Source organism: Silurus meridionalis, chromosome 21 (assembly GCF_014805685.1).
Source record: "Silurus meridionalis isolate SWU-2019-XX chromosome 21, ASM1480568v1, whole genome shotgun sequence".
Lineage (NCBI taxonomy): Eukaryota > Metazoa > Chordata > Actinopteri > Siluriformes > Siluridae > Silurus > Silurus meridionalis.
Window position 1 is genome coordinate 10,805,811 of NC_060904.1, and position 25,999 is coordinate 10,831,809.

At 38.0% G+C, this 25,999-nt stretch overlaps 1 protein-coding gene across 5 annotated transcripts in view; it reads right to left on the reverse strand.

The window, feature by feature from the left end:
- The window catches only part of ofcc1 (orofacial cleft 1 candidate 1), an 83,675-nt gene extending 63,739 nt beyond the window's left edge, over nt 1–19,936 (reverse strand). For 2 of the 5 annotated variants that reach the window (XM_046877421.1, XM_046877417.1), the window contains exons 1-7: nt 19,702–19,936; nt 8,566–8,632; nt 7,991–8,194; nt 4,719–4,823; nt 3,942–4,028; nt 1,952–2,130; nt 143–217 (exon numbers count right to left, since the gene is read on the reverse strand). In XM_046877421.1, the coding sequence (XP_046733377.1) occupies nt 143–217; nt 1,952–2,130; nt 3,942–4,028; nt 4,719–4,823; nt 7,991–8,194; nt 8,566–8,569 (654 nt within the window). In that variant the 5' untranslated portion in view covers nt 8,570–8,632; nt 19,702–19,936. The remainder of the gene's footprint in view (nt 1–142; nt 218–1,951; nt 2,131–3,941; nt 4,029–4,718; nt 4,824–7,990; nt 8,195–8,565; nt 8,633–19,701) is intronic. The other 3 variants (XM_046877418.1, XM_046877420.1, XM_046877419.1) reach the window with 3 other exon arrangements.
- Nucleotides 19,937–25,999: the final 6,063 nt, after the last annotated feature.

Sequence of the window (25,999 nt, forward strand, 5' to 3'; positions counted from 1 at the left end):
AGATAGGTTAAGTTATCTCAGGTTTATTTATCTAATAAAATTTTCCTATTTTTTAAATTACAGAGAAATAGAGACGGCCATAGAAATGTGTCCCGTTTGGCAAAACTACTGTCTTTCCATTTTTCTGAACTCACATCAGTACCTTTGTATTCCCCCTTAAGACAGCCATCACTCTCCGTTTTCTCGCCCACTCCTTCTCCTCTGCCGTGCATTCATCCTGTCAAAGAGAAGCATTCGTTCACTGAGGTTCTGCCAAACAGCATACAAGATTCAGTCCTATCACAGTAATAATCTTCTGCTGATTTTTGTGAGCCACTGCTATACAGACAGAACACATGCAGCAGAATTCATTTGATGAATTTCAAGGGATGGCATTTACTAAGCATACATGCAACCTTTTGTAAATAATATAGTAACTCTGTGACAACACCATGCCTTCAATAAACCGCTAGAAAATCTTTAGCTGTGCTTAAAACCCCAAACATAAAGCAACTTGCAATGCAATGTAAGAAGCATGATGTGCTTATTTTATACTGTAGAAGACATAGCTTTCATTTACTAATGCAAGGGAAGATTATCCACAAACAGAGATGAGAAAAGAGCCATCTTCATTGTGTCATCATGGAGGATTTTTTAAATTAACCAGAAATTATCTACTGCACAACACTTTTGCTTATGAAGGATTATGGAATTTTGATTAGCTGCCAAGACTGAATATAGACAAAAACCTAATTTGTGTTTGCATTTATGTCTTTCCTCATCACAATTTTGATACAAAACATATGTGTGCATATGTGTGCATTATATATATGTGTGCATTATATCTAATAACTAAAAAAAAAAAAAAAAAAAAAAAAGTAAAGTCAGCTTTGGCTGCAGAAGGCTGCACAAGCCTAAAACAAGTATTATTCAAGTATACCTTTATACATACAATTATACATCTTTAAATGTATTCAATTAATGAATAATCATTCAATTATACATTTTATCATACAATTGTACATCTTTGTATAAATATAAATTATTGAAGGAGATTTTTACTTCATTATCGATAAAATAAGTGAAGTAAACAACATTATCTGGCACTGGAAAAAGACTATATCAAGTTTAAGATTATTAAATATATCTAGAAATAAATTAAATATTTAAGATTGACAAATTACAAATTTGCCTGAATTTGCTTAAATTAAAAATATTTTATATATTAAAATGTCTTTTCTGTGAAGCATTTGAACATTATTTGTGTATATATTAGGGGTCTAATGGTACTCATATTAATACTAAGATTTTTTAGTACAGGGCTTTTGGAACAGCACACATGTACCGAACTCAATCTCTTTACATGCGGAACATAATTAAAAGTTATATCAGGATTTTATGTGAATTAACCAAATGGGTCTAACAAATTTAAACTATTTAATTACAATTTGCTATTTATTAAATTTTATTTAATCAATTAAATGTGTGCAAATGTAATTGATAACTCAATTTAATCAATATAATAAAAAGTTTATTTAATTAGTTCAATTTACTCTATTTATTTTCCTAAAATATTCTAAAATATTATTTTATATATATGCAACCAAGCAGGCATTTTATTTAAAATTGTTTTAAAAATGTAAACTGTTGATGTCCACCAATGTTAATAATAATAAACTGTGTTAATAAAAAACAACAAGCATTTTTATGTTTTGCATTTCTTATCTCCTAATTGAAACAAACTGAGCTAACTTAAAAAGCGAGGTATGTACCGAACTGTGAATTTTGTGAACCGTTGGACCCCTTTCACAGTCAAGGGCTAAAGACACATTGACTCAAGCACATGGTAATATGCACACGGGAGGTTGCACAGTATATAAGTATTGACTCTGTGTTTACCTGTAAGTATGTGTGTGTGTGTGTGTGTGTGTGTGTGTGTGTGAGAGAGAGAGAGAGAGAGAGAGACTTTCACCTGCTCCATTGCAGCCCTGCCCACTGGGATCATGTCATCCTGCACATGTTCTTTCAGTTGTTCCACATAGTGGGGGATAAGCTCTTCTCTCTTCTCCAACTTCTCCCTTAACTGATCTCTCCATCGAGCCTGCAGGACTCTAGCAGCCACAGCTTCTGGTCTTTCTTCCTCAAAACTGCCTAAAATGAGAGGGCAAGAGAGGAGTGGTGGGGTGATGGGAGGGGGCAGAGATAGAGTAGAAGGTGAAACAATGAAACCAGTGAAAATGTAATGTATGCCAAATAAAAATATACACAAACATACAGCTGAGTCTGTAAGAGATCTCCATGATGATCTACTGCAAAATGCAAAATTGAAAAGAGTTATGTTTGCGGTGCCAAATTTTATAGGGTTTTTTTTTGTAAATCTAATATTAGCCAAGTTACATTGACATAGTACTGAATTCTTATATCTAATATAATGACTATCCCGCTTAACAATATCTACTATATTCGATATACAGTGGAACCTCAATACTCGCAACCTTGACACTCGCGACCTCAAAAGTTTGTGAGTTTTTATTTGGAACCGGACTAAGTGTAACTCGCAAAAAAATCTGTCAGTTCACGAGAAGCCGCGAGAGAAGTTCGGAGTACCATTTCAAAACAAAGTTTGAACTAATAAATTACATAAAAGTGTTTGAAAAACTATTTTATTATTGTATTATTCATTTAAAGTAGTAAATAAAACAGTTATGAGTATGTCAAAACCTTTTTTGTTACTCGTGAGTATAGAGGTTGCACTGTGTGTGTGTGTGTGTGTGTGTGTGTGTGTGTGTGTAAATATATATATTAAAAAGATTGTATGGATAGCCATTTAACTAACTTGCATAAATTCATTAAAAAACAAAACTCAGTTGTATAAATGCTGGATTCGTTCTTGCAGTAGGCTTTGCTACTGCCCACAGTCTTTGTTGTTCCTACCCACAGTCCTGCTCCATTAACAGGAAGAAGGTTAAGACAAGTCTATGGAAATATGCCAGACTGTTTTCTGTCTTTGATTTAGTAGGAAGCCATATTTGGTTGAGGTGGTGCACAGCAGTTGTAATCCGTTGGCAGGTTTAGCAGTGGGTTTAGGTCCGTCAGAATTCACGCATGTAACGTTAGCCGGCTAACACTGTATTCATTTGTTTTGGATTTTTGCTGGAGCCGTGAGATTAGTCAATGAGCTATTGTCCCAGAATGTTCATGAAATCCTACAATGAAACACTAGTAAAGAGGATAGTGGGATTAACGCACTTCCACCACAGGAGGAGGAGGAGGCTCATCACTGCTTCTTTTCCTTTACCATCCATCCAAACAGCCATTCAGGCTTCAAAGCATTACCAATAGGCCTGAGACAATCGTCTTGGTGTGTTCTCATAATCCTGCCTCCCACTGGTGCATTCCCAGATTTTCTCATTCGTCCTTTAGCACCCCGAGAGCAGATTCTTCCTCACTATCACACTCTGCTACAAGCACATTAATGAACATGCAAAACATCATTAGCCAAATAGACATAGTCCAGTGTGCAAGGAATCCTGAAGAAATCCCTCTTGGGAGAAGCCACTTGTGCACAACTGGTTTACTTTAGGTGGCGAACTGCACATTTTGACTGTATTCAGACATGCTTACGGGAGAAACTTAAGGTCCATTAAGCACAATGCGTTTGTTCTGAAGAATAAATCAAAGTTAAATTCTTTATGTATACATGACAGATAACTATCCTGGGATAAATATTAGCTATGGACTAGTGCTTCCCACATTCAAAACATGTGCATATATAGATGAATTTGTGTGTGCTGTGTAGTAATGTTCTGCATTAGCAAGGCCTGATTAAATAAATAGTTAATGAAATCACCAAAGTTCTACTTCTTTTTACAGGCATAAATTAAGCATTTGTTCTTTCTTTAACCAATATAAATGTGTGTACATTTAAATACATTTCAGACATTTAAATGCATGTTTCTTACCAGGCAAATCTATGACTGTTGATGCTTCTTCATTCAGCATCCGAGATATTTTCTCATATAGACCTTTTTCGTCCTCATGCATGAATTCTGACACATAATGTAAAATATGAATAAATGAATAACAATTTCATTGTATTGCCACACATATCAATCAACATCACCTGTGCTGCAGAGCCAAAATGAAAACCATGCAACGATTTTCTAACAAAGTGACACTAATTCTTGACCTTAATTTACATTCATTCATTATACCTCAAAGCTAATAGTAACAGACATGTAGGTCGTTCTGTAAGGCTTTTTAAGGCAAGAAAATATGTGCAGAATTTTACATTACACTGTACCCACCTAAGGAACAAGATTGTCAAAGGTGATGCTGTTTGGTAGGATTCAAGGATATTACAGAAAAGTGGTGTCCAAAAAGATACAGTCAGAATGGCTTTTCTGTTAATAGGCAGATTTCATTATAACATGCATATTACTTCAATCCCAAGAGCATGTCTTTAATAGGCAAATGGGGGAGATCTATCACTGTACCAAGGAGGTTCCCCACTGTCATTTAGAGTATGTTAAAGTAAATGGTGAGGCACTGAAAATGGAAGCAACCAATGATACGTGACCTTCAGCAATGACGGCCACGGCATTGGACTATCTTGCTGGTCTTTGGTTAAAAAGTATTTACATAGACCATCCCACCAAGTACAGCGGCTGGCCAAGAGTGAACTTGCTCACCCTGCTTTAATGAATTGAGGCAGCCCATTACAAGCAAAAATGGCATACTTAATTCCAGCTCATCTCCCACTCCAACCATGGACATCCCACGCTGCCTCGGGTCAGCCCCCACTGTCGCCCATGGGTCAAAGTAATTTCGAGCACCTTCATTTCCTGTGGAAAGTACAGATGGACGTCAAAAGAGAAAAGAGAGCAAAAGTGAGTGAGTGAGAGCTACAATAAGAGAGTGAGAGAGAGAGAGAGAGAGAGAGAGAGAGAGAGAGAGAGAGAAAGAGTGAGAGAGAAATGTGGTGTGTGTGTGTGTGTGTGTGTGTGTGTGTGTGTGTGTGTGTGTGTGTGTGTGTGTGTAAAAGGGGTTGATAGGTGGCAGGTTGGTTGAGGTTAGTGATTATTAGAAGCATATGAAGCGAGGATGTTAATTTTTAAAAGCCCACACCAGCCAACCTGATAGGGCTTCTCTTAGCCTCTGTTTCCCAGAAGTGAATGCCACCAGGGTCCACTGCTGCTCTGGGGCCTAATTAGCATGCTAGGAAAAGGTCAGCCCAGGCAATCTCTTAAACACAACCTGCCATATGTTACCTGTGTTCAAACGAACTAATGAGAAACGTGTAAGAGCAAAGAGGCTATAATTTCAAAGACAATATCCTAACTCTAAGGGTCATCGGCCAGAGCTTGAGAGGGAGAGAGAGAAGAGAGAAAGTGGGCAAAGAGTAAGCAAAGTAAGAGCAGGAGAGCAAAATCCATGTCCCATTACATTCTTATTAGCAATCAGTGACCTATGAGCATCAAAGCTGTGTTTATGGGAATCCAGCAGCTGGAGGGAGTATTCTCTTAACCAAGTACACCCAGCCACACTACTTAAATTCATGGGGTTCGACTGCGATATTTAGACCAGTTACTATTTGCTGTTTGTTTACTGAATAGCCATTGTTATGGTATCATAAAGATAACTTTCTGTGGACAGAAAAAAGTTTCCTTTATTAATTCTGGGGTTATTATTTCTGTGTAAGATGTTTACATAATGCTGTCTTTAAGGAAATGTCATAAATTGTAATTTTGATTTCCACATTTGATACAATTCTTAAATGTTTTCTATGGGCACCATTTGGTTAAATGGAAAACCTAAATTAATGCTAGTGGCAATGTAACACGACACCTAAAAACCCTTTTTTTTTGCACTCAGTGCCGTATGTGTGTAAAATGTTAGCTATTATTTACAGTTGGCAGATGAAAGAATAAATAACTTAAATATTAAAAATGTATATTAAATATTGAATAACTTAACTGCAGCTAAATAACTTGAATATTAATAACAACCACATTAAAAATATGCGTGTTAGTCACAAATACTTTATAAAAATCAGTATGGCTGACATCTTTATACGTATGTATAAAATATCTTCATTTACTACACCGATCAGGCACAACATTATGACTGGTGAAGTGAGTACATGGTGATTATCTATTTACCATGGCACCTGTTAGTTTGTGGAATATATTAGGCTGCAGGAAAAATGGGAAAGAGTAAGGATTTCAGCGAATTTGACAAGGGTCAAATTGTGATCGCCAGGCGACTGGGTCAGAGCATCTCCAAAACTGCAGCTCTTGTGGTGTGTTCCACTCAGTATCTATCCAAAGTGGTTCGAAGAAGGAACAGTGGTGAACCGGGGACAGGGTCATGGGCTACATGTTAACAGGGCTAATGTTAACAGGGGAGCAAAGGCTGGTCCGTGTGGTCCAATCCAACAGACTAGCTCCGGTAGCTCAAACTGCTGAAGTTAATACTGCTAATGCTCGATGGGTCATGACTCTTTCAGCAACTAAAAGGAAGACCAAAACAATATTAGACAGGTGGTCATAATGTTATGCCTGATCGATGAACATAATGTTATACCTGTTCAGTGTATATTAGAAATAAGTTTGTATAGCATTAAGTGTACAACAGTGCATGTGTATTTTAAAAAGTAAAACAAATCAGACCGCGTCAGACATATATGGTTGAAATTACAATAAAAGCTTCTTGACTTCTAAAGTTAACTTGCTAGATACAACAGGTCAAGTTACTTGCTGGTGAGCTTGAACATTATGAATATTAGGATAATAATTTTAAGAAATTTATTTTAAAATGATTGACTTAAATGTGGCTTGGTGCTACTGCTACATTCTTCCCCTCTGCTAACTCCCTGACAGTCCAATTAATTACTCAAGTATTGTAATAATGTTTGCAAGAATGTTCAATAGGAAGTAAAGCAGAAAATCAACATCTTTCAGATCCTGAAACAGAGAGATATACATTTGATGTTAAAATATATGACATACTGATATAGCTAGCTAGCACTGCATTGAATTGCAATTCCTGCATGTAATACCATATGGCTAGATGTAATAAATGTGCTTGTATGGAGAACAACTTTAAAACATTTAGCAGGGGATTAACTATGGGATGTTGATATTATTGATCGTTTTGTATTAAGGCTTATATCATAAATAGTGCTCACCACTGATTATGCTGTTTTGTCAACACAAGAATGTTAATTTTGCTGCAGTACTGAAATACAATTTTCACAGTTAAAGCTTTTTGTTTAAGCTACAGAGAAAACTGTCACAGCAAAGAGGATCTTATGTGCGGTGAATCTCTGGCTTTGACACACAACACAATGCCAAAAAACAGCAATAATATTCACTGTATCTATATTATAGAATTTAAAACATATAAGCAAATTCCTACATTTCACAAATTTACCTACACTATTTCCACACTATTTTTTGTGACTAAAAGATTTTCTTTCAGTATTGATGAAGGTTAGGGTTAAAACAAAAAAAGTTTCCATTGAAGTCATGTTAATAAAACTGTACCATAAATGGTGTTGCCAGGTTCCTTGTATAATGGCCACATGTAAACTGCGATATCTTCTCTTCAGAAGAATGGAGAATTTTTTTTTTTTATATATACACAACCATGTCTCTTGCACAGTTTTTTAAGTATAGTTGGAATGGAAACTTTATTTAACCCTCAACAAATGTTACCATTAAAGTAAAAAAAAGTAGTTTAGAATGACAGTCCCTGAAAAAAAAACTAATTTGGTATTTTTATTTGTTTAATAGTAATTCATTGATTTGAATAACGTATCACATATAATTGCACCTAGTGTATACACATGCAAGAAAAAGACAAGTTTATCCCAACTTATATCTGCTTTTAGAAATGGAACTACTTGTTGAGGCAGGCTAGCTGAGGAATGTGGGCTTGTGGACGTAAGGATGGAGGCAGGGCAAGTCTCTGTCACTGTCTATGAATGTAATGAAGAGTGAAGCTTCACCTCTTGTAGTGGCAAGGGCTTCCAGCTTCATTTGCTGTTGGTGAGCGGCAAGAGTGCTATCCTGCCCGTCATCTCCTATTTCTCTCCCCCCATCCCTCTGTCTGCCACAGCTCTGTTCATCCTCCTCCTCTCCACTCAGGAACACAGGATTTACAATGCCCTTCATCATCCCATTCTCCTCTTCCTCCTGCTCCTTTTCTTTGGCTGGGGAGGTAAAAAGAAAAAGAGAGGAGGCCAAGGTAGTGCATTTCTACCCCAAAGTGCATTCAATATAGTGGAGCTTCTTTCCCAGCTGAAACATTCATGTGCAGCCTCGAGACTGTAACTGAAGAACAATTAGGTTAAAATTGACCCCAAAATCATGCAGGGAATGAGTGGTAGGGGAAAAAGAGAAAAAGAAAAGCAGAAGAAAATGAAGATGGGGATGAAGGAGAAAAAGAAGAAGAAATGATTAAAATAATTACAAATTGTGCCCTGACAAGCAAGAGCAAAATTTAGCCCAGAGCCATTTGTCTTTAATTAGTTAATTAATCCTTACACAAATTATGAGCAATAACTCATCATACGGAGCTCACCCATCAGAAATTCAGCCGACTTAGATTTCTTCTGCTTAGCTTGCTTCAGAGCCTTCTGCTCCAACTTCTGGAGGGAAATTGTTAAATGAATAAATTAGTTGCAGAATGAAGATCATCATTTATGATCCGCAACTAACACAGTATTTTAAATATGGAACGACACTGAAATGACATTTAATTTACATCGCTGCTAAAGGGGTCAAGCACTAATTGAACAACAGGGGTGGAAAAAATTTAATCATAAACAGATAAGAAAAGTTGACACGAATGCCTAATGAAGGTCACATTAAAATACTTCCTACTTCTACAACCACAGCCCCCACTAAAACTCAATGCCACATCTTCCCTCCCATAAAATAAGCTTTTCATACTATGCAAAAATGCTGATATGTTCTGTGAATATGAATATGCAAATCAGCACAAACACATTGCACATAGCTTGTAAGGTGAGCACACATATCCCCCTACCACTCTTACACACAAATACACACACACACACACACACACACACACACACACACACACACACGCATGTACATTAAAATATCACAAATGACGAATTATTTTAATTAGATAAATAACAATTTGTTAAAAAGCATAACAATAATGATATGGTATCAGTGCAGTAGTTAAAGCCTTTTATGTGTAACAGAAACCCAACTGCATAGATCAGAGTGAAAAACAGTTGTTGCAGGAGCAGGCTGCTTGCATGTACACAATATAAAACATGATTTCAAAAATGAAGGATCAGGCTGGGTAAGAGGAAGATGTTTTTCATTCTAGATGACAGTGCAATTAAAGCAGCGAGAAGACACATTCCAATCTGGAGAGAAGAGTTTAGCGAATCTGTTTTTACATCCAACAAGCCCTAAAGCCAGACATTCATTTGCACCACTGAGATTAATGCTCATCTAATTGTAACTTATTTAAAAACCATTTTCTTTTTTTCATTTTCTCACCACTGCCTTCAAATCAATTTCTCCAGATTGTTACACTGACCAAAAAAAGAATCTCAATTGTGTCAATTATGCGTTAAGAAAATTATTATTATTACTGTTATTATATTATTAATATTATTATTATTATTGTTGTTGTTATTAATAACAATAATAAAAAATATATATATTTTAAATAAACTATACCTAGAAAACAATTCTAATCACACTAATTCTAAGTCAGAACTGTAAAGACAAGCTAACAGCTGATATAATAATAATAGTAAATACATAAACATAAATAACATTATAAAATACTTATTAAATAAATATAATTAAATATATATTGTAATGTAATGTAAATATAATGTAAATATAATGTAAATATATATTTTTTTGTTTTGTTTTTTGATACCTTTTTGAGGATTTTTCCAAATAATAGTGCACCCTGTATAAGAAAATGAATGGACTTGTCTTTGTCACATTCAGTTTTGGCAGGAAATGAAATTGCACAGTGTGGTTCCTCTATATTTCTGTAACTTTCGGCTTTATGCATACACTGATGTAATTAAGTTTAAATTAGCTCATGTGGGCAGATAACCTTTTACATCTCAAATCAGTATATTTTGCCCTTGAGACTCAAAAAAAAAAGAGGGTGGCAAAATATAACAGATATTATATTTTATTGTCATCCAACATAGGCATTATACATGAGATACTATACTGACCACAATTTGCATTACAACAATTCAACTGAATAATTATACTAGCAGGTTTATTTTATGACCACTGTTCACATTTTATCACATTTCAAATTTATCTTGCTTCATGAATGGCACTTCAGAGAAAAAATATCTATGACTGAAATGTAGTCAGGAAAAAGTCATTTTAGGCTTTCTAGCTGGAAAATCTGGAATGCTGCACATAATCTTTTAATTTAACTTCCTAAATAAGCATTGTCTTTTTTCCCCTTTAGGTATGGTGTGTCAAAACAGAAATCATTCAAGGACAAAGAATACATCTGTGTGATATCTGAATAAACACACTAGACTATGATCAAAAACCGTAATAATCAGTATTCAAGTGGTCGGGCATGCTGCCAAACTTTGGTTCCGAATCACTGCTTAACTGTTACAATATTCTAAATATCATAACAGCCCAGATCCTTTTTGACACACTATTCCAACAGAGATAAATAGATTTAAATTCCTGCATTGGTCTAGTGACTTCTGCCAAGCAAATGCTACATAACAACACAATGCTAAAGTACAGGCCTCCAACCAACTTTGGGGAAAAAACTTGGCTAGATTAAGATGACATCCGCAGACATTCAGTATGTGGTTTAAAGCCCTTTGAAAAGCATGCCCTTTTCCCAAGAGCACTAAACATGAAGCTGCTAGTTCAGTTTAGAATAAGGAGGATATAGGGAAGGGAAAACATTCTGTAACTAAGTGGTGACAAGTAAAATGTATGCAGTTTTTAAAGGAATTTGATTGTTGTCAAGAGGAATTGGGCACAACAGCAGCTTGTTCAGTTCAGGTTGTAATCAAATAGGTGGTGGTGCTGGGATAGGTACAGATAGACAGGGCACAGGGCTGGTGGGCATAGACCAGCTCCGCAGTGAATTTTGCATACTGTACGGATCAGCGCCCAGTTCAGACGAGTCACATTGAATCTGCCATCAACCAACTGTGCTTCATGAAACCGTCGACTCTCATTTATGTCTGAGTATTTGCCTCGGCCCAGCTGCCATAAACAAGCTCTGCACTCCCAAGCTCTGTTTTTGAACCTCTCCTTCTCTCTCTGTTTATCTCTCATTGATCTACTAATGCATAGAATAGTGGGCACTTTCTATGAAATCACCTCAACATAAAACGTAATTGTTGTAAGCCTGTTTCTCTCATGTATTCAAATAAGACCAAACATGCCTACTCAATAATCATACACACAAACTCTCTCTTTCTCTCTCTCTCTCTCTCTCTCTCTCTCTCTCTCTCTCTCTCTCTCTCTCTCTCTCTCTCTCTCTCTCTCTCTCTTTTCTCTCTCTCTCTCTCTCTGTCTGTCTGTCTCTCTCTCTGTCCCTCTCCCTCACACACACACACACACACACACACACACACACACACACACGCTTAGGATAAGACATTGGTTGTGCTGCTGACATATTCTTTAATTTATGATACAATTAGAATAATAACAAAAAAATAAACAGTAATAACAGTGGTTACTATCATTTCTGGCATTCCTTATTAGCGAGATTAATATTAAGTGTAATTCAGCAAAAAGCAGTAATAGAATAGAATAGAATAGAATAGAATAGAATAGAATAGAATAGAATAGAATAGAGTTTTTTAGGGTTTCAAAGTGATTTTAGACTTTTTTTATGCAACCAATTACTGCTGGTTTATTTAATATATTTTTTAGGACATCCATCTTTCAAATAAGACCAACTAATTGCTATGAAGCTAGCAGCTCTTTGCTGAACAACAGCAGTGTGAGTTGCCAAAGACAGGAAAACATAATTAGTATTCAGGCTTAATTAATCTACATTAGCCCTTTTAAGAGAATTAGTCAATTATTTGTGCATGTGTGCCACTTTGATGCGAACAGATTAAAGTGTCAACAAAAAAATTGGCACTTTTTATGTTTTAATGTACAATTTTCACTATTTTACTGAAGTGTAAATAATAAACTTCATATGCAAGTTCTGTTCCTTTGATATGAGCCTTGTTATCTAGAAAACATAACAAAATGGTCAATTAAAGTATACAAAAAGGGGCTCTAGAAACATCATGTGTGGACAATATATTGCCAGTGGGATTGGTGTACAATGAAGAACACAATTATGATGTTCTTTTGTGCTTAAATCAAACACATGAAATATCTATCTAAGCTTTGCTGGATCATGAGAAATGTGCCAAAATATTGAAAAGGCTTTTTGTTCTACTAAAGGGCGTCACAGTACTTCTGTTCTGTTCCATTCCCCATTGACCTCTCACAGGCCACCACTTTGGACGATAAATGTCAGTGGTGATCCTGCCTCACTACTATAATATAAAAATATGAGGTAGAGGTCTGACCTCTGCTGAGAAAAGGGATACATACAGCACCAAATCTATCCATTGTTTCAGACTGTGAGACCTCTTCACCAAGGTCACTGACATTCTTGATCTTGGATGTGGGAGAGGGGTGGTTGCAGCAAGTTACCATGTCTTGCCTGAATCTTTCTTGTTGAGCTTCACTTATCAGGACTGTAATTCAAATTCAGCAAAGATTGCAAAATCCCGCAGAGGTTGTACCCTGTAAGTCCAACTATACTATTTTACACAAGCACACAATATTACAATTGTGAATCAGATTCACACCAATGGGTCATATGCTTTCTGAGGTTAAGGGTCCCTAAGAATGCCAGTGGCCAGATTGTTATTGGCAGAGTTGGGCAGAAGACCCCTCGCAATTTTGCACCCTCTCCCACCATAGTTCATGTACTGATCTCAGTTCAGCAAGAACAGTATTTGACTGCTGTTCATGAATAATGAACTCCATCACATGAAGAAGAAGCATGCAGTGTTTTACTCTGATAGTGCTTTTTCATCTGATCGAGATTCAAAGATATTTTGACTTTATGATTTTATGTGTATATGTATATATACATACATACACACACATACACACACACACACACACAGTTCTGTGCAAAGGTTTAGGGACTTGCGATAGTTTATAGTTTCTTTTTTTTTATTAACAAAATGGAACGTAAATGGACTGAAGAGAAATCCAGTCAAAATGAATATTTGATGTGACAACCCTTGCCTGCAAAACACCATTAATTCTTCTAGTTACATTTGCAATTATAGGTACAGTTTTGATTCGGCAGCTAGGTTGTTACATACATCTTGGAGGATCTTTTGTGCTAAAACTTTCAGGATTCCTTGTTCTTCTCTAAGCTAAAGATAGTTCTAAATGACTTTGGCTGTCTGTTTGGGATTGTTGTCCTTCTGCAGAATAAATATGTGTCCAATCAGATGCATCCTTTGATGGTATTGCATCCATTTGTACAAATGCAGTTGTGGACAAAGTAAACGTAATTTGTTACTGTATTTAAGTAGTTTTTTCATGTATATGTACTGTACTGAAGTAGTTCTATTTGGAAAGACTTTAACTTTACTATAAACCAAATAACATTTTACAAAATCAGTCGTTACTTTTTCTTCTTCTTTCAGCTGCTGATTAGGAACCCTGGTTCCCTGAAGGAATGAGATGCTGCTTCAACAATGGGAATGCCTCCGCATGTCTATGCTCTGAATCACGTGTAAAATCTGTCCAACAGAAAGGCGCAACGGCACCGGTGGGGTGATGTCACAACCAGGAAGCTAAAAACACACATGCAGTGGAGGTGATGCTAGCTGCTGAAATGAAAGGAAGCGCTGCAGGCATGTTACATACATGACCTAGAAACGTGTTCCTTTCAACAAGGAGCAAGGAGCCCCTTTTTATATGAACCGTAGCAGACAAAAAACTGCTCCGACTTCCTCCACATTTCCATTTTGTGGACGTAGCTGGTTAAGCGTCTTCTAGTCAGGGGCCTGAAAGGGAGGAGGATAGAATGCCTGCAGCCTGATGGGTCATGGGGGAACCAAGGGCACTTAATGATACATATACGTATAGGTAAAGAAAGGCACTTGTTGCAAAGTCCACTTGTGCTCTGAAAAACATCCTACATATCTGCTCCACCACGTCTGGGTGGAGCCTCCATTCCCCGGGCCTCAGCTCTTGCCTTGACAGGGCATCTGCTTCCTGGTTTAAGTACCCAGGGATTTATGCTGCTCTCATGGAGACCGGATTCCATTGGGCCCATAAGAGGATCTGACGTGACAGCCTGTATAGGGGCGAGATCGCAGACCCCCACTGATGGTTGATGTAGGAAACCACTGATGTTTTGTCCATACAGATCAACATGTGGCGGTGTCTCAGATTTGGGAGAAAGTGCTGCAGAGCCAGAAGCACGGCTAGCATCTCTAGGGAGTTGATGTGATATACTGAGGTGAATATCCCCCCAGCAAAGACCCCTGAATTGTCAGGGTCTTGAAGCCCTCTTTTGAAAATGACGGTCCTCAAATCCGTCAACTCCCTGGTTATCTCAAGCTTGGCAACAGCACAAGTCACCACCTCCAAAAGCTCCTCGTAAAGGACTGGCTGTGAGTAAGTTTGAGCAGGTTCGCTGACATTCATCCCCTTCCCCACCTCGGCAAAAGCAGGGCCAGAACTGCAAGGAGTGAGAGCACCCTCCTTAAAGAGTGTTCTTTGGAAGTGAGGGATCCTCATTGATATGCGGCTATAGTGTGAGCAATCCACTCCATCGAGAGCCGCCATGCTCCACGCCATGCTGTGTGTATTGCCCCTGTAATATATATTTTTGACTTTCTGTCTTATCAATACTCTACCTGAGTTCTCCTGCAGACACAAACACACACAAACAGAAGCTAGCGTCGGCTCCACCGCATGTGTGTTTATAGATTCCTGGTTGTGACATCACCCCACCGGTTCCGTTGGACAGGTTTTACCCCTGATTTAAAGCATGTAACAGTAAAATTATTTCTTTGCATATATCAGAATGTTAGGTCAGAGAACTGGGCCAGCCATGATACAACACCCCTGGAGCAGGGAGAGTTAAGGGACTTGGTGTTGTTGGGGCTTAAACAGTGTTCCTTACGGTTCTGGTGCTGCTTCTGCCAAGGCAAATCGGCAGTTAGGTTCGTGGGGTTCGCAAATGGATTTGCAAGGGAATGAAGACAGGCACGTTTCTTTCTTCTTCTTCACCTGCCAGATCCAGTGCCTTTCTCAGGGTTCTGCCCCCTGCAGAGAGGGCTTGGTGCTCCACCTCTTTTCCTCCGAGGAGGGGGATGAGGGGGGCGCCGTGCAGGATGAACCTATAGACTTGCCTCCACAAGCAATCCAGTTTGAGAATATTTTGGAGGTAATGACTCAAGCTGCGTCCAAACTAAACATTGTTTGGCTAGCTGAAAAGCAGAAACTGTGTCCTCAGAACAAACTATGTGATTGTTTCCTGTGACCTATGGCACTGCCTCCATGCCGAAGCCAGCCTTTCTTTCCCAATCTGCACACCAAGGTGTCCAGGTTGTGGAATAATCCTTATTCTGGATGCTTCATCAACCCAAACGTTACCTTCTATGCTTATGTCCCCGGGTCAAGGAGATGCTTGCGATCTATTGGAGAGAGGAAATATAAAACGACGACATCATTAAACTGCGTCGTGCCACAGACCTGTCTCTCTGGGCCATCAAAGAGACCACCAGAGAGCAGTCTATTCACCACTGGTGGCCATCAAGAGGCACTTTTGGCTGACCTGCTCTAATCTCAATGACAGACACAGGGTTTTTCTCCTTGATGCCCCATTTGTGCCAACTGGCCTGTTTGATGATGCTGTCCATGATGTTGTCAACAGGTTCCAGAAGACCAAGAGGCAGGACGGTGTACACTCAGGAGATCATTACCCTGCCACTCTCAGTGTTTCAAGGCACAGCGACTGCCTCCCTCAGCTTTGTAGAGACCATTCTCCAGTCCAGAGCTCCCTCCATGAGGAGGTTGTATACCGCGAAATGGAACCTGTTCACTATATGGTGTGAGAACCAACAGTTAGATCCAGTTAACTGCCTTGGCTCAATGCTGGAATTCCTTCAGAAACAGTTCGCCAACGGGTTGTCTCCTTCCACCCTACAGGCTTATGTGTCTGCTATTGTGGCACATCATGCTCCGCTTGCTGAGCAGTCGCTAGAGAAAAACCCGTTAGTGACACGTTTCCTCCGTGGTACCTGGAGCCTGAGGCCTTAGGTGCGACCAAAAGTGCCTTTGTGGGATCTGGCCATAGTTTTGGAGGCCCTGTCCTAGCCTCCCTTTGAGTCTTTGCATGAGGCGCCCTTGAGGTGCCCTTTGTTGCCCCATGACCAGTCCAGGCATTCTTTCCTCCTTCCTTTTGTGCCATCGACCAGGAGAAGCCTAATCGGGAACTGGACACATAAACATCCACTGCTGTTCATCTATTACAGTCCGTATTGTAGGGGTCTTCCTGCTGACAAGCAGATCCTAAGCAGGTGGATTGTGTATGCTATCTCAAAAATATGTAACATTTAAAAAAAAAAAAGTTTAGTTTGGCACAAACTTGTGTTAGTGCTGGTACTCACTCCGTACCAGAAATACGATTTGTAGTCAAATGAAGTCTAATAAAAGTAAACTGTTTTTCATTTATTTTTATGTTTTATTAAAAGCAATTTATTTAGCCATTTTGACTATGTCTGAATATTGGGGGGCAGTTTGGCTATGTCTGATTATTGGGGGGGCAGTTCGGCTATGTCTGATTATAGGGGGAGGCACACTTGTTCCACTCAGTGTTTATTGTGATTATGGCCCTGGTTTGATGTAGTTTTTAAAAGCTGTTGGTTCGGCCTTTGAGAAAACACTGCTTACATGCATAATAAAGCTGTTGCCTTTCTTGCACTTGAGGCCAAAGTGGACACTTAAATATGGCCAGGGAAAAATATTTTCTTCAAATTCAACTTTAGAAGAATGTGGCAGGTAAGGCTTTCAGCTGGGTCTGTAACACTGCTGTCTGGCCTGTCTGTCTTCACTTTCCTGTGATTTAGTGCAGTAGTTTCCGGAGAGCAATTTTTATCTTTGCACTTTTTTTTTTTTTTTAAAAAAGGTATTTTTTACAAAAAATTACTTAAATTATTTTTAGTTCATAATTTTACTTCAAATTTTTTAAGTAAATTTTTTTTTATTTAGTTCATAATTTTACTTAAATGTAAAATTACAGTACACAAAAATTATTCTTAATTTCCACCTCTTTTCATGACAAACAATTTAAGGTATTGGCTTTGCCTCCTCTCTATTCAATAAAGCATCCGTGTGATGTCCAGTGAGGTCACACCTCACAACTTATAGGACTTGAAGGGTCTGCTCCTAACTTCTTAGTGACATACCACAACACACCATCTGAGGTCTTGTAAAGTTCCTGCCTCGATGGTTCAGAGCCCTTTTGTTGGGACAAAGGTGACCAACACGATATTATAGCCATTAAGGCATATGATTTTGATATTAAATTTAAACAGCAGAGGTGCCAATCTGCAGCAAAATCCACGGATAGTATGTCATGAAAATTACATGACAGTATATGAGTGTATTCAAATGAGTAACAAAAATTCTAATTCAGTAATTGAATGTAACTGGCTTTTCATCAACTGTGCATATCAGCTGAAAGATCTGCCTAAAAGACCAACTATACAGTTTGTCCCTCAAACAAACCACAATAATGCTACTCTATTCAACCCTATTCAAAATAGAGTCGACCTGTTTGCAAACTATCATGAAGCATATAATGAACAGACATGTTCCTGAAAGAACCCAAAGGTTTTTGGAGAACACACATATACAATCAACATCAAAGAGGCCAAGGAGCTATCAAGAAGCTCTGGAACTTTTTCAGAAAACTGGTGATTTTGTTTAGATTTATGATGTTCAGTTTTAGTAAGTACATTTCAGAGAGATAACACTACAAAATTGTTTTAAAAATATTTATGTTGGTAAATACTTATTCATGGTAATGTATGTTTGTGTGTGTGTGTGTGTGTGTGTGTGTGTGTGTGTGTGTGTGTGTGTGTGTGTGTTTAGCTCTAAAACAATAATGTAGTGGAGACTTGGAAATGATGTACTGGCAATAAAATGCATAATGCTATATTTCACACTGGCACTGTTAAGTAAGCTCTTTCTCTTAACCTTTATGAGCTTCGCTATGTTTATAGTAGCATTATCTTGACAACAAATCTTGATGAGGAACAATGAAAGAGTCATTCATTTATTATCTAAGATAATAGATTATTTCCTGTCTATTCATTTCCGTCAAATTAGACTATTTGGACTTTTTTCCATCTCGTTACTCCATTGTAACTTCCTTAAGTTCCTGCTGAAACAGCAAAACAAACCCCAGGCTAAATGTGAAAGATTATCCCTTACCATGCAAGTTAGGGTGAAACTCTACACTTTTTCACACTAAACAGTTCTCCATTGGGTGTGATTGTAAAACATGTTAAGCTACTGAATCAACATTTTTCATTGATGGGGTGGAGAGTTGTGGATGGTAATGTGTGTTGCAACATGTTTTGGCCATTGTTTTTGAATAAATTCTGTAGTCACCAATCCACTGCTCCACAATAACAAACAATAAAACCACCTAATATCACTCTGCCACATATCACATGGACATCACAGCTATTCTAAAGATTTTCACGTAATTTTACAAAAAGGTTTAGTGCTAATAATACCAAAGATAATTGCATATTATTGCATATTATTGATCTAAAAGCTAACGGTTTATGTCCACATTTCCCATTTGCTGATTCCTTTTTGCTCAGGTAAAAAGCAATAGGGCATAGATGATTTATATGTTTTCTCTATCCCAAAATATCTTAAGAAAATAAAGTGACAATGATTGGTACAGAGGCTTAAGGGACTGATCTCAACAAATGCAATTGCCTGTGCACAGCACTCAAACAGTCAGAATGTCTGAGACAGAATGTCAAGCCTGCCAAGCTTCAACTTATAACTCTTATTCCACAATGCTTTATTTGATGGCCTAATAGCGTTAACTAAAAACAGTAATATTTTTTTTGTTAAGTGTAAATGTTAGTGTCCCCTTAGGACAAAATGAAGAACAACATTTTTACAACAATAAACTTATTTTCGGTCTATGTTTCTTCATTATCACCTTGAACAGTGTACATGAAAATATTCACCAAAGCAACAAAATGGTTTGCATGTATTTTCCTTGTTTATCTGATAATGTTTCTTACAATTTATATACCCACTTTAAACCTGCCTTAAATTCAATTTGCATCCTCTAAACAGCTGCAAATTCTTTTTCTTCTTTTGTAAATATTTAAAGGTAAATAGAAGTATATTTTCTTATTTTCTTCACTCAGAAACAATGTTGTAAAGTAATTTAACTGCATTACTTTATTATGTATGCAATTTGTATGGTAACCCAAACAGTAGTATAAATAATAATGCATAAGTAATAAAAATATGTTTAAAGTTGCTAAAGGGCAAAAAAGGCACACACACACACACACACACACACACACACACATTTTAGCCATCACACAATTTCAGTATAAAAAAAGGCTACCGATTGAGTCAGGTTCGCTCAGCTGTTAATCCTGGCCGAGAGGGAGTTCTGTTTTCGTTCTCCATAAAAGATCTGTTCGCTGTTGTGGCAACTAAAATATTTGGCTGACATATTTGCCTTTTGTTACCTCTGCAGCAGAGCTAAGGGATGGAATTTCATAGCCACCACTACGGAGATCAGTTCACCTCGTTGCCTAAGCGAATATCCCCAGGCCTGCGAGTCCTGTGGCCGTTATTTCCGCAAGCAATTCCTGGATGTGAAGGATCCTAAACTTTTTTCCCTATATTTTCTAAAAACAATAAACAAACCGAGTAGCTATGACAACAGTCTGGGAAGACATCTATCATGCACACGCGCAAAGAAACTTAATGCGGGTGTGAGGGCTCATATGCCTGCACTCTGCTATTCGAGCTGTAGGCATCCATTACACTTTCACATAAACTGCATTGTAGACTCGATAAACATAATGTTGGCTGCAGTGGTTATCTCATTTGCACCTTTGCAACTGTGTGCAGGTAAATGTTTGATCATCACGTTTTACTTATCACATTTACTCGCGTTACTGCAATCAAATAGTTTTTTTGTGTATTTTTTTAAAGAAGTTTTTAAAATCTATAATTTTACTTTTAATCAAGAATGTTGTTTTTTTTATATTATGCTTTTTTATATTTTAAATTATATCTGTAACTGAGTACAATAATAAATAAAGAAAAATCATGCAAATTGAAAAAAATCGTGCACCAGATCTACTGCAGTTGCACAGTGCTTCAGAATGGCGAGTTCTGAGTTCTGAGTCATCGTACATCAGGCAGATGACAAAATGCAAGAACAGAGCAGAGAAATTTAGGATGTCAAATTGAAAAAAAAAAAAAAACTTGAAAAAGAGGAAGGGACAAGACAGGGAAGTCAACTAATCACTCAGTTTTTCCAAAAAAAAGGTGATTTATGTTCCCTGTTTTGTGTTATGGTTCTGAAACTAGCCCGAATGATGAACATAACATCTTAATGAACATAAAAAAAGAAATTCTATCAGTTACTCACCCAATGTTTATCCACTGGAAGTTGAAACAGTATTTCCAAGAATCTATATTTCCATGCAAACAAGAAATGGTAATGGAACAGGATTAAGCTCCAGAAAAGTTGGAGACGTTTCATTTCAATGAATTGGAGAAACTCTGATAAAACCAACCTAAATGAATGACGAATAGAAAATGATTTGTTCTCAAGTTCAAAACACTGATTCAATGGTTGTGATTCTGTTTAAACTAATATCTGCATTTCTTTCTTGATATTTCTGCTGTTGTGTGAAACTTATTATTCCCTCCAGACAGTGTTTCAGTTTTCTGTGTGTGAGAGAGACCATACATGGTGTCAATTGCTTTACTGTACACAGTACACATAATTTCAGTTAATTTAATAAACTGTTTAAATGTAGTTCCTTATTGTCTCTTACTACACATACAATAATTGTTATGTTTATCAATAATGATTGTTGTTACATGTAGCAAAAAGATCAGATAATTGGGCAATAGGGCCTTGGGGCCCTGAGTACATCGGCCATTAGCCAGGGCAGCCAGAAACCCTAGTGGTGTCCCTAAACGCCAAACCAGCTAAAAGCGAAATACCGTTAAATTCTTATGAAACAAACCCCTGACCATATTTAAGAGACCACTTTAACTTCAAGTGCAATAAAGGCAGATTTATTATGCAGTGTAAGCTGTGTTTCCCAAAGGTGACTGAACTGGCAGCTTAATAAAACTCATCATCAAACCTCCACAAGCATGTTGAGTTCAGTTAATTACAAATTATATCCTTAGATTACATAATTGTTGTACTGTTGCATGCACTGTGTGACACTGCTAATGTTGGTTAGCACTGGAGTTGGAATGAACAGGGACTGCAGATTGTCAATGCACAATTAAGCTAGCTCTATTACCAGTCACAAATTAATTATCATATGAAATGAATGAAAAGTGTTATGTTTTAGAGTAGATCTGCTGACGTTGCATTAGATTTGAGCATTAATGTATAAACAATCATAAACTTTTGTTGAGAATAATTGTAGAGAATAATTGTTTTTTTTAGAATAAATCACAAGCTTTGATTTGTCACTGTGGAAAATGAGAGAGAAAAAACAAGAAAAAACAAGAGACATCAGCCCTTTTACAGAGAAATTATATGAGTAGAGTTAAGTTGAATAAAAAATAAATAAATATAATAATAATAATAATAATAATAATAATAATAATAATAATAATAAACATACCATAATTTAGTGATTGTCAAAAATTAAAAAATTTGGAATGATGTAACAGGTCTCTGAAATAGTGCAAATAGATACATTTATTAATTTTTGTATAGAAGGCGGGAAATTGTTAATTCGCCCATAACTGCATTGATGACAAATCTAAGATATTTATTAAATCAAGACCGATTAAATAATACAAATAGATGATGTTTAAGTGTAAATCATTTATAAATATAGAAAATATCTTACCATATAAAAATCTCCACATATTTTTATCCAAATCTTTCTTGGTGCTGAGTCTGTATTGCATAAAGTATTCCGCCGACTTTCTGCCATCAGAGGTTTTACGCCTTACGGCATCAAATCAGGTATAGTGTATGTAAAATTATCAGGTTGGTTTCGGATCCATTACATCCATTACATTCATGCTATAAAAAGAGTAATTTGGGACAATAATCATTATTTTATAGTATTTTAAATATATCTTATTTTAATTGTTTGCTTCTGTTTAAAGAAGTGCTTGAATAGTTTCAATTCCCTGCATTTGCATTTGGCAGATCTACATCAACAGCAGAGATGCCTAAGATAAGCACAAGACTGACTTCTCAAATTACTTTCTGGGAGTGTATTAATGTTGAATAGTCCCATTAGCAAATTTTACATTAACATCAATGTGACACTATTTTCACATAGTAACTAATTGCATAACTCAACATCAGGTATGACAGGTATGATATAATATGTCCTTTAATGTATCATGAATGGTGTTACACAATATATTATATCATATTTTAATCAGGGTGTTGTCTCTTTACTTGTTTTGCTCGACCTTAGTGCAGCTTTTGACACCATTGATCATACTATACGGCTTGCTAGACTTGAGAACGTTGGGTGTTCGAGTAAGTGCATAAATAAGCTTCAGTTAGTTCAGAATGCAGCGGCAAGAGTCCTCACTAGATCTAGAAAATATGACCACATCACCCCTGTTTTAATCAGTCTACACTGGCTTCAATTCAAGTATTGCATTGATTATAAAATACTACTACTGACGTATAAAGCACTTAGCGTACATACTTCTGTACCAATATGATCCTCCATGCCTACTTAGATCAATAGGTGCAGGCTATTTGTTGGAACCTCAATTAATAAAGACAACAGTGGGGCGAGATCTTTCTCATATAAAGACCCACAGTTATGGAACAGCTTTTTAATCAGTGTTCGGGACTCAGACACAGTCTCAATGTTCAAGTCAAGGTTGAAAACATATTTATTTAGTCAAGTCTTTTATCAGTAGTTCCCTTTCAGGAACTCGAGCGTTCAAATCAAGTCCGAGTACTGGTTTTTCACGATAGATCTAAAGCAAACTCAAGGCCTGCGGGCCACATCTGGCCCAATGTACAATTATATCTGGCCCACAAGATAATTTTATATAGATCTATTATAATTGCTATTAATGGCCCGGCGATATAAAGCGCTGATTACACACAAACTTCAGATCCCATAATGCAGCGCTTCAACTGCCTTGCCGAACTCTAGGCTACCTGGGCTACATTCCCGCCTCAATTAGGTCAAGCTACTGTTGATGTATACAAACCTATTGTAAGGTTATTTCGAAGCCACTCACAATGGCGAAGAGAAAAGTTGATTCTGAAAACAGAGCCTTTCAAAACCTAAGGGAGGCTAAGTATATGTTTACTGACATTGCGAGTAAACACGTGTGTCTTATTTGTGGAGCTAATGTGGCTGTTATTAAGGAATTGAATTTAAAATGGTGACACAAAACATCAGGAAAACCTGAATGCAGAGCAGAAAATACAGAAAGTAGAAGAGTTAAAGAAGAATCTGACATTTCAGCAGAGCAAAATCACAAAGTGAAGCTGCTGTGAAAGCAAGTTTTATTGTGGCAGAGGAGAAATCAGTGCCAAATCAGCCCAGCCATTTACCGAGAGAGAGTTTCTGAAGAGCTGCATGATGAAGGTGTGCAACATCTTGTGTTTGACAGGATATATTTTTATGACGAACAAAATATTTTGTTATTTACATTATTTTATTTATTTATTTATTTATTTATTTATTTATTTTTATGGCATAAGAGCAAAGAAATCTGATTGTTTTGATTTGTTATTTTAATGTTTACTTAAAAGCACAATTTTTATTTTTTTAGTTTTTTTTTGCAGCATGTTCATATTTATAACTTAAATTATATAACTAAAATTTTGACATGATAAATTTAGATGGAGAGCAAAATATTTCAACTTATTTAAAGTTTAAGTTAAATTATTCTGGAATAATAATTCTGTCTTTTTTTATTCCTATTAATTTTCAAAATACATTTTGTTTTAGTGTGTTCATTAAAGGTTTTTGGCCCGCAACCTAAAGTGTGCTTTGAGCTTTGGCCCCCTGTGCAATTGAGTTTGACACCCCTGAGCTGAGGAATGCCTATTTTCACATAGCCATCCTTCCTGCTCACATGTTCCTGAGGTTTGCTTTCCGGGGTGAAGCTTAACAATATCGGGTCCTTTCCTGGCCTAGCACTCATGCCCCGCAACTTCACGAAGTGCATGAATATGGCTCTAGCCCCGCTGCAGCTTCAGGGCATCCGCATTCTAAATCATATCAATGAATGGTTGGTATTAGCTCAATCAGAGCTTCAGGCGGTCCAGCATCGAGATGTCATTCTCACCTGCATGAAGGAGCTGAGGTTATGAATGAGGGGAAGAGTGTGCTTTCTCCATTGAGGGGACTCAACTTCTTGTGCGTGGTATGGGACTCAACCATGCTGTGGGCAGTGTTGTCTCCCACCCGGATTGAAGCCATTCTCACAGCGGTCGGGAGAGTGAGAGATGGCCAACCACTCACTGTGAGGCGACACTGTGAGGCGACATGGCTTGGCCTCCTCCATATGAGACCTCTCCAGTGGTGGCTCAGAGACAGAGGGTTCTCCCGAGGGGGCAGCCCACTCCGTACTATCAGGGTTTCGAGGCGAGCTCTTCGAACCTTGGATGTATGGAGAGAATGCACATTGCTGTGTCAAGGCCCCATCCTGGGAGCGCCTTGTCGTTGCGTGAAGCTAACGACAGATGCATCCCTCACGGGGTGGGGAGCGGTCATGAGTAGCCGCTCTGCCCAAGGTCGGTTGGAGAAGCTACATCGTTCATGGCACATAAACTGCCTCAAAATGATGGCTGTGCTTTTGGCAGTCAAACACTTCCTCTGAGACCTGAGAGGTCACCATGTGCTGGTCCGTGTGGACAACACGTCGGTGGTCTCATACATCAACCACCAGGGGGTCTCAGAACTCACCCCCTGTGGTGTGAGCACCAACGGTTAGACCCAGTCAACTGCCCAGTTGGGTCTGTTCTGAAGTTCTTGCAGAAGCAGTTTGCTACGGGGTTGGCCCCGTCCACCTTGAAGGTTTACGTGTCCGCTATCACGGCTTATTGTACCCCACCTGCAGGGCATTCGCATTCAGCATACCCTCTCGTGACACGTTTTCTGGCACCCGGAAGCTGAGGCCCGGGATACGATCCAGAATGCCTGTGTGGGACTTGACCGTCATGTTGGCATGGCCAGTGCTTTCCTCTACCCTAGAGCTGGGTATGTAAATAAGATCCCTACAGCTCCCTCATGACCTGTTGTGTTGCAGGCATTCTGCCATCCTCCCTACCTAGCTCCAGACCAGGAGAAGCAGAATTGATTGTGTCCAGTGCAAGCACTGGATACGTACCTCCACAGGAAGTCCTTGGAGGAAGTCGAAGCAGCTGTTTGTCTGCTATGGCCCTCATAAGAAAGGTTTTCCTCCAATAAGCGGACTCTCAGCAGATGGATAGTGGATGCCATCTCCTCTGGTTATGAGTCCTCTGGTCTTCCCACTCCCTTCGGAGTCAAGGCTCATTCGACCCAGAGTATGGCGGCCTCTATGGCCTTGTGCCCCTGCTGGACATTTGTAACGCTGCGGGTTAGTCCTACGACGTCAGAGCTTGAGTGGTTCCATGAAATTCTGGAGTAAGAACGGGAGCTTTGAGGATGGATTTGGACTGTAGTTAATGT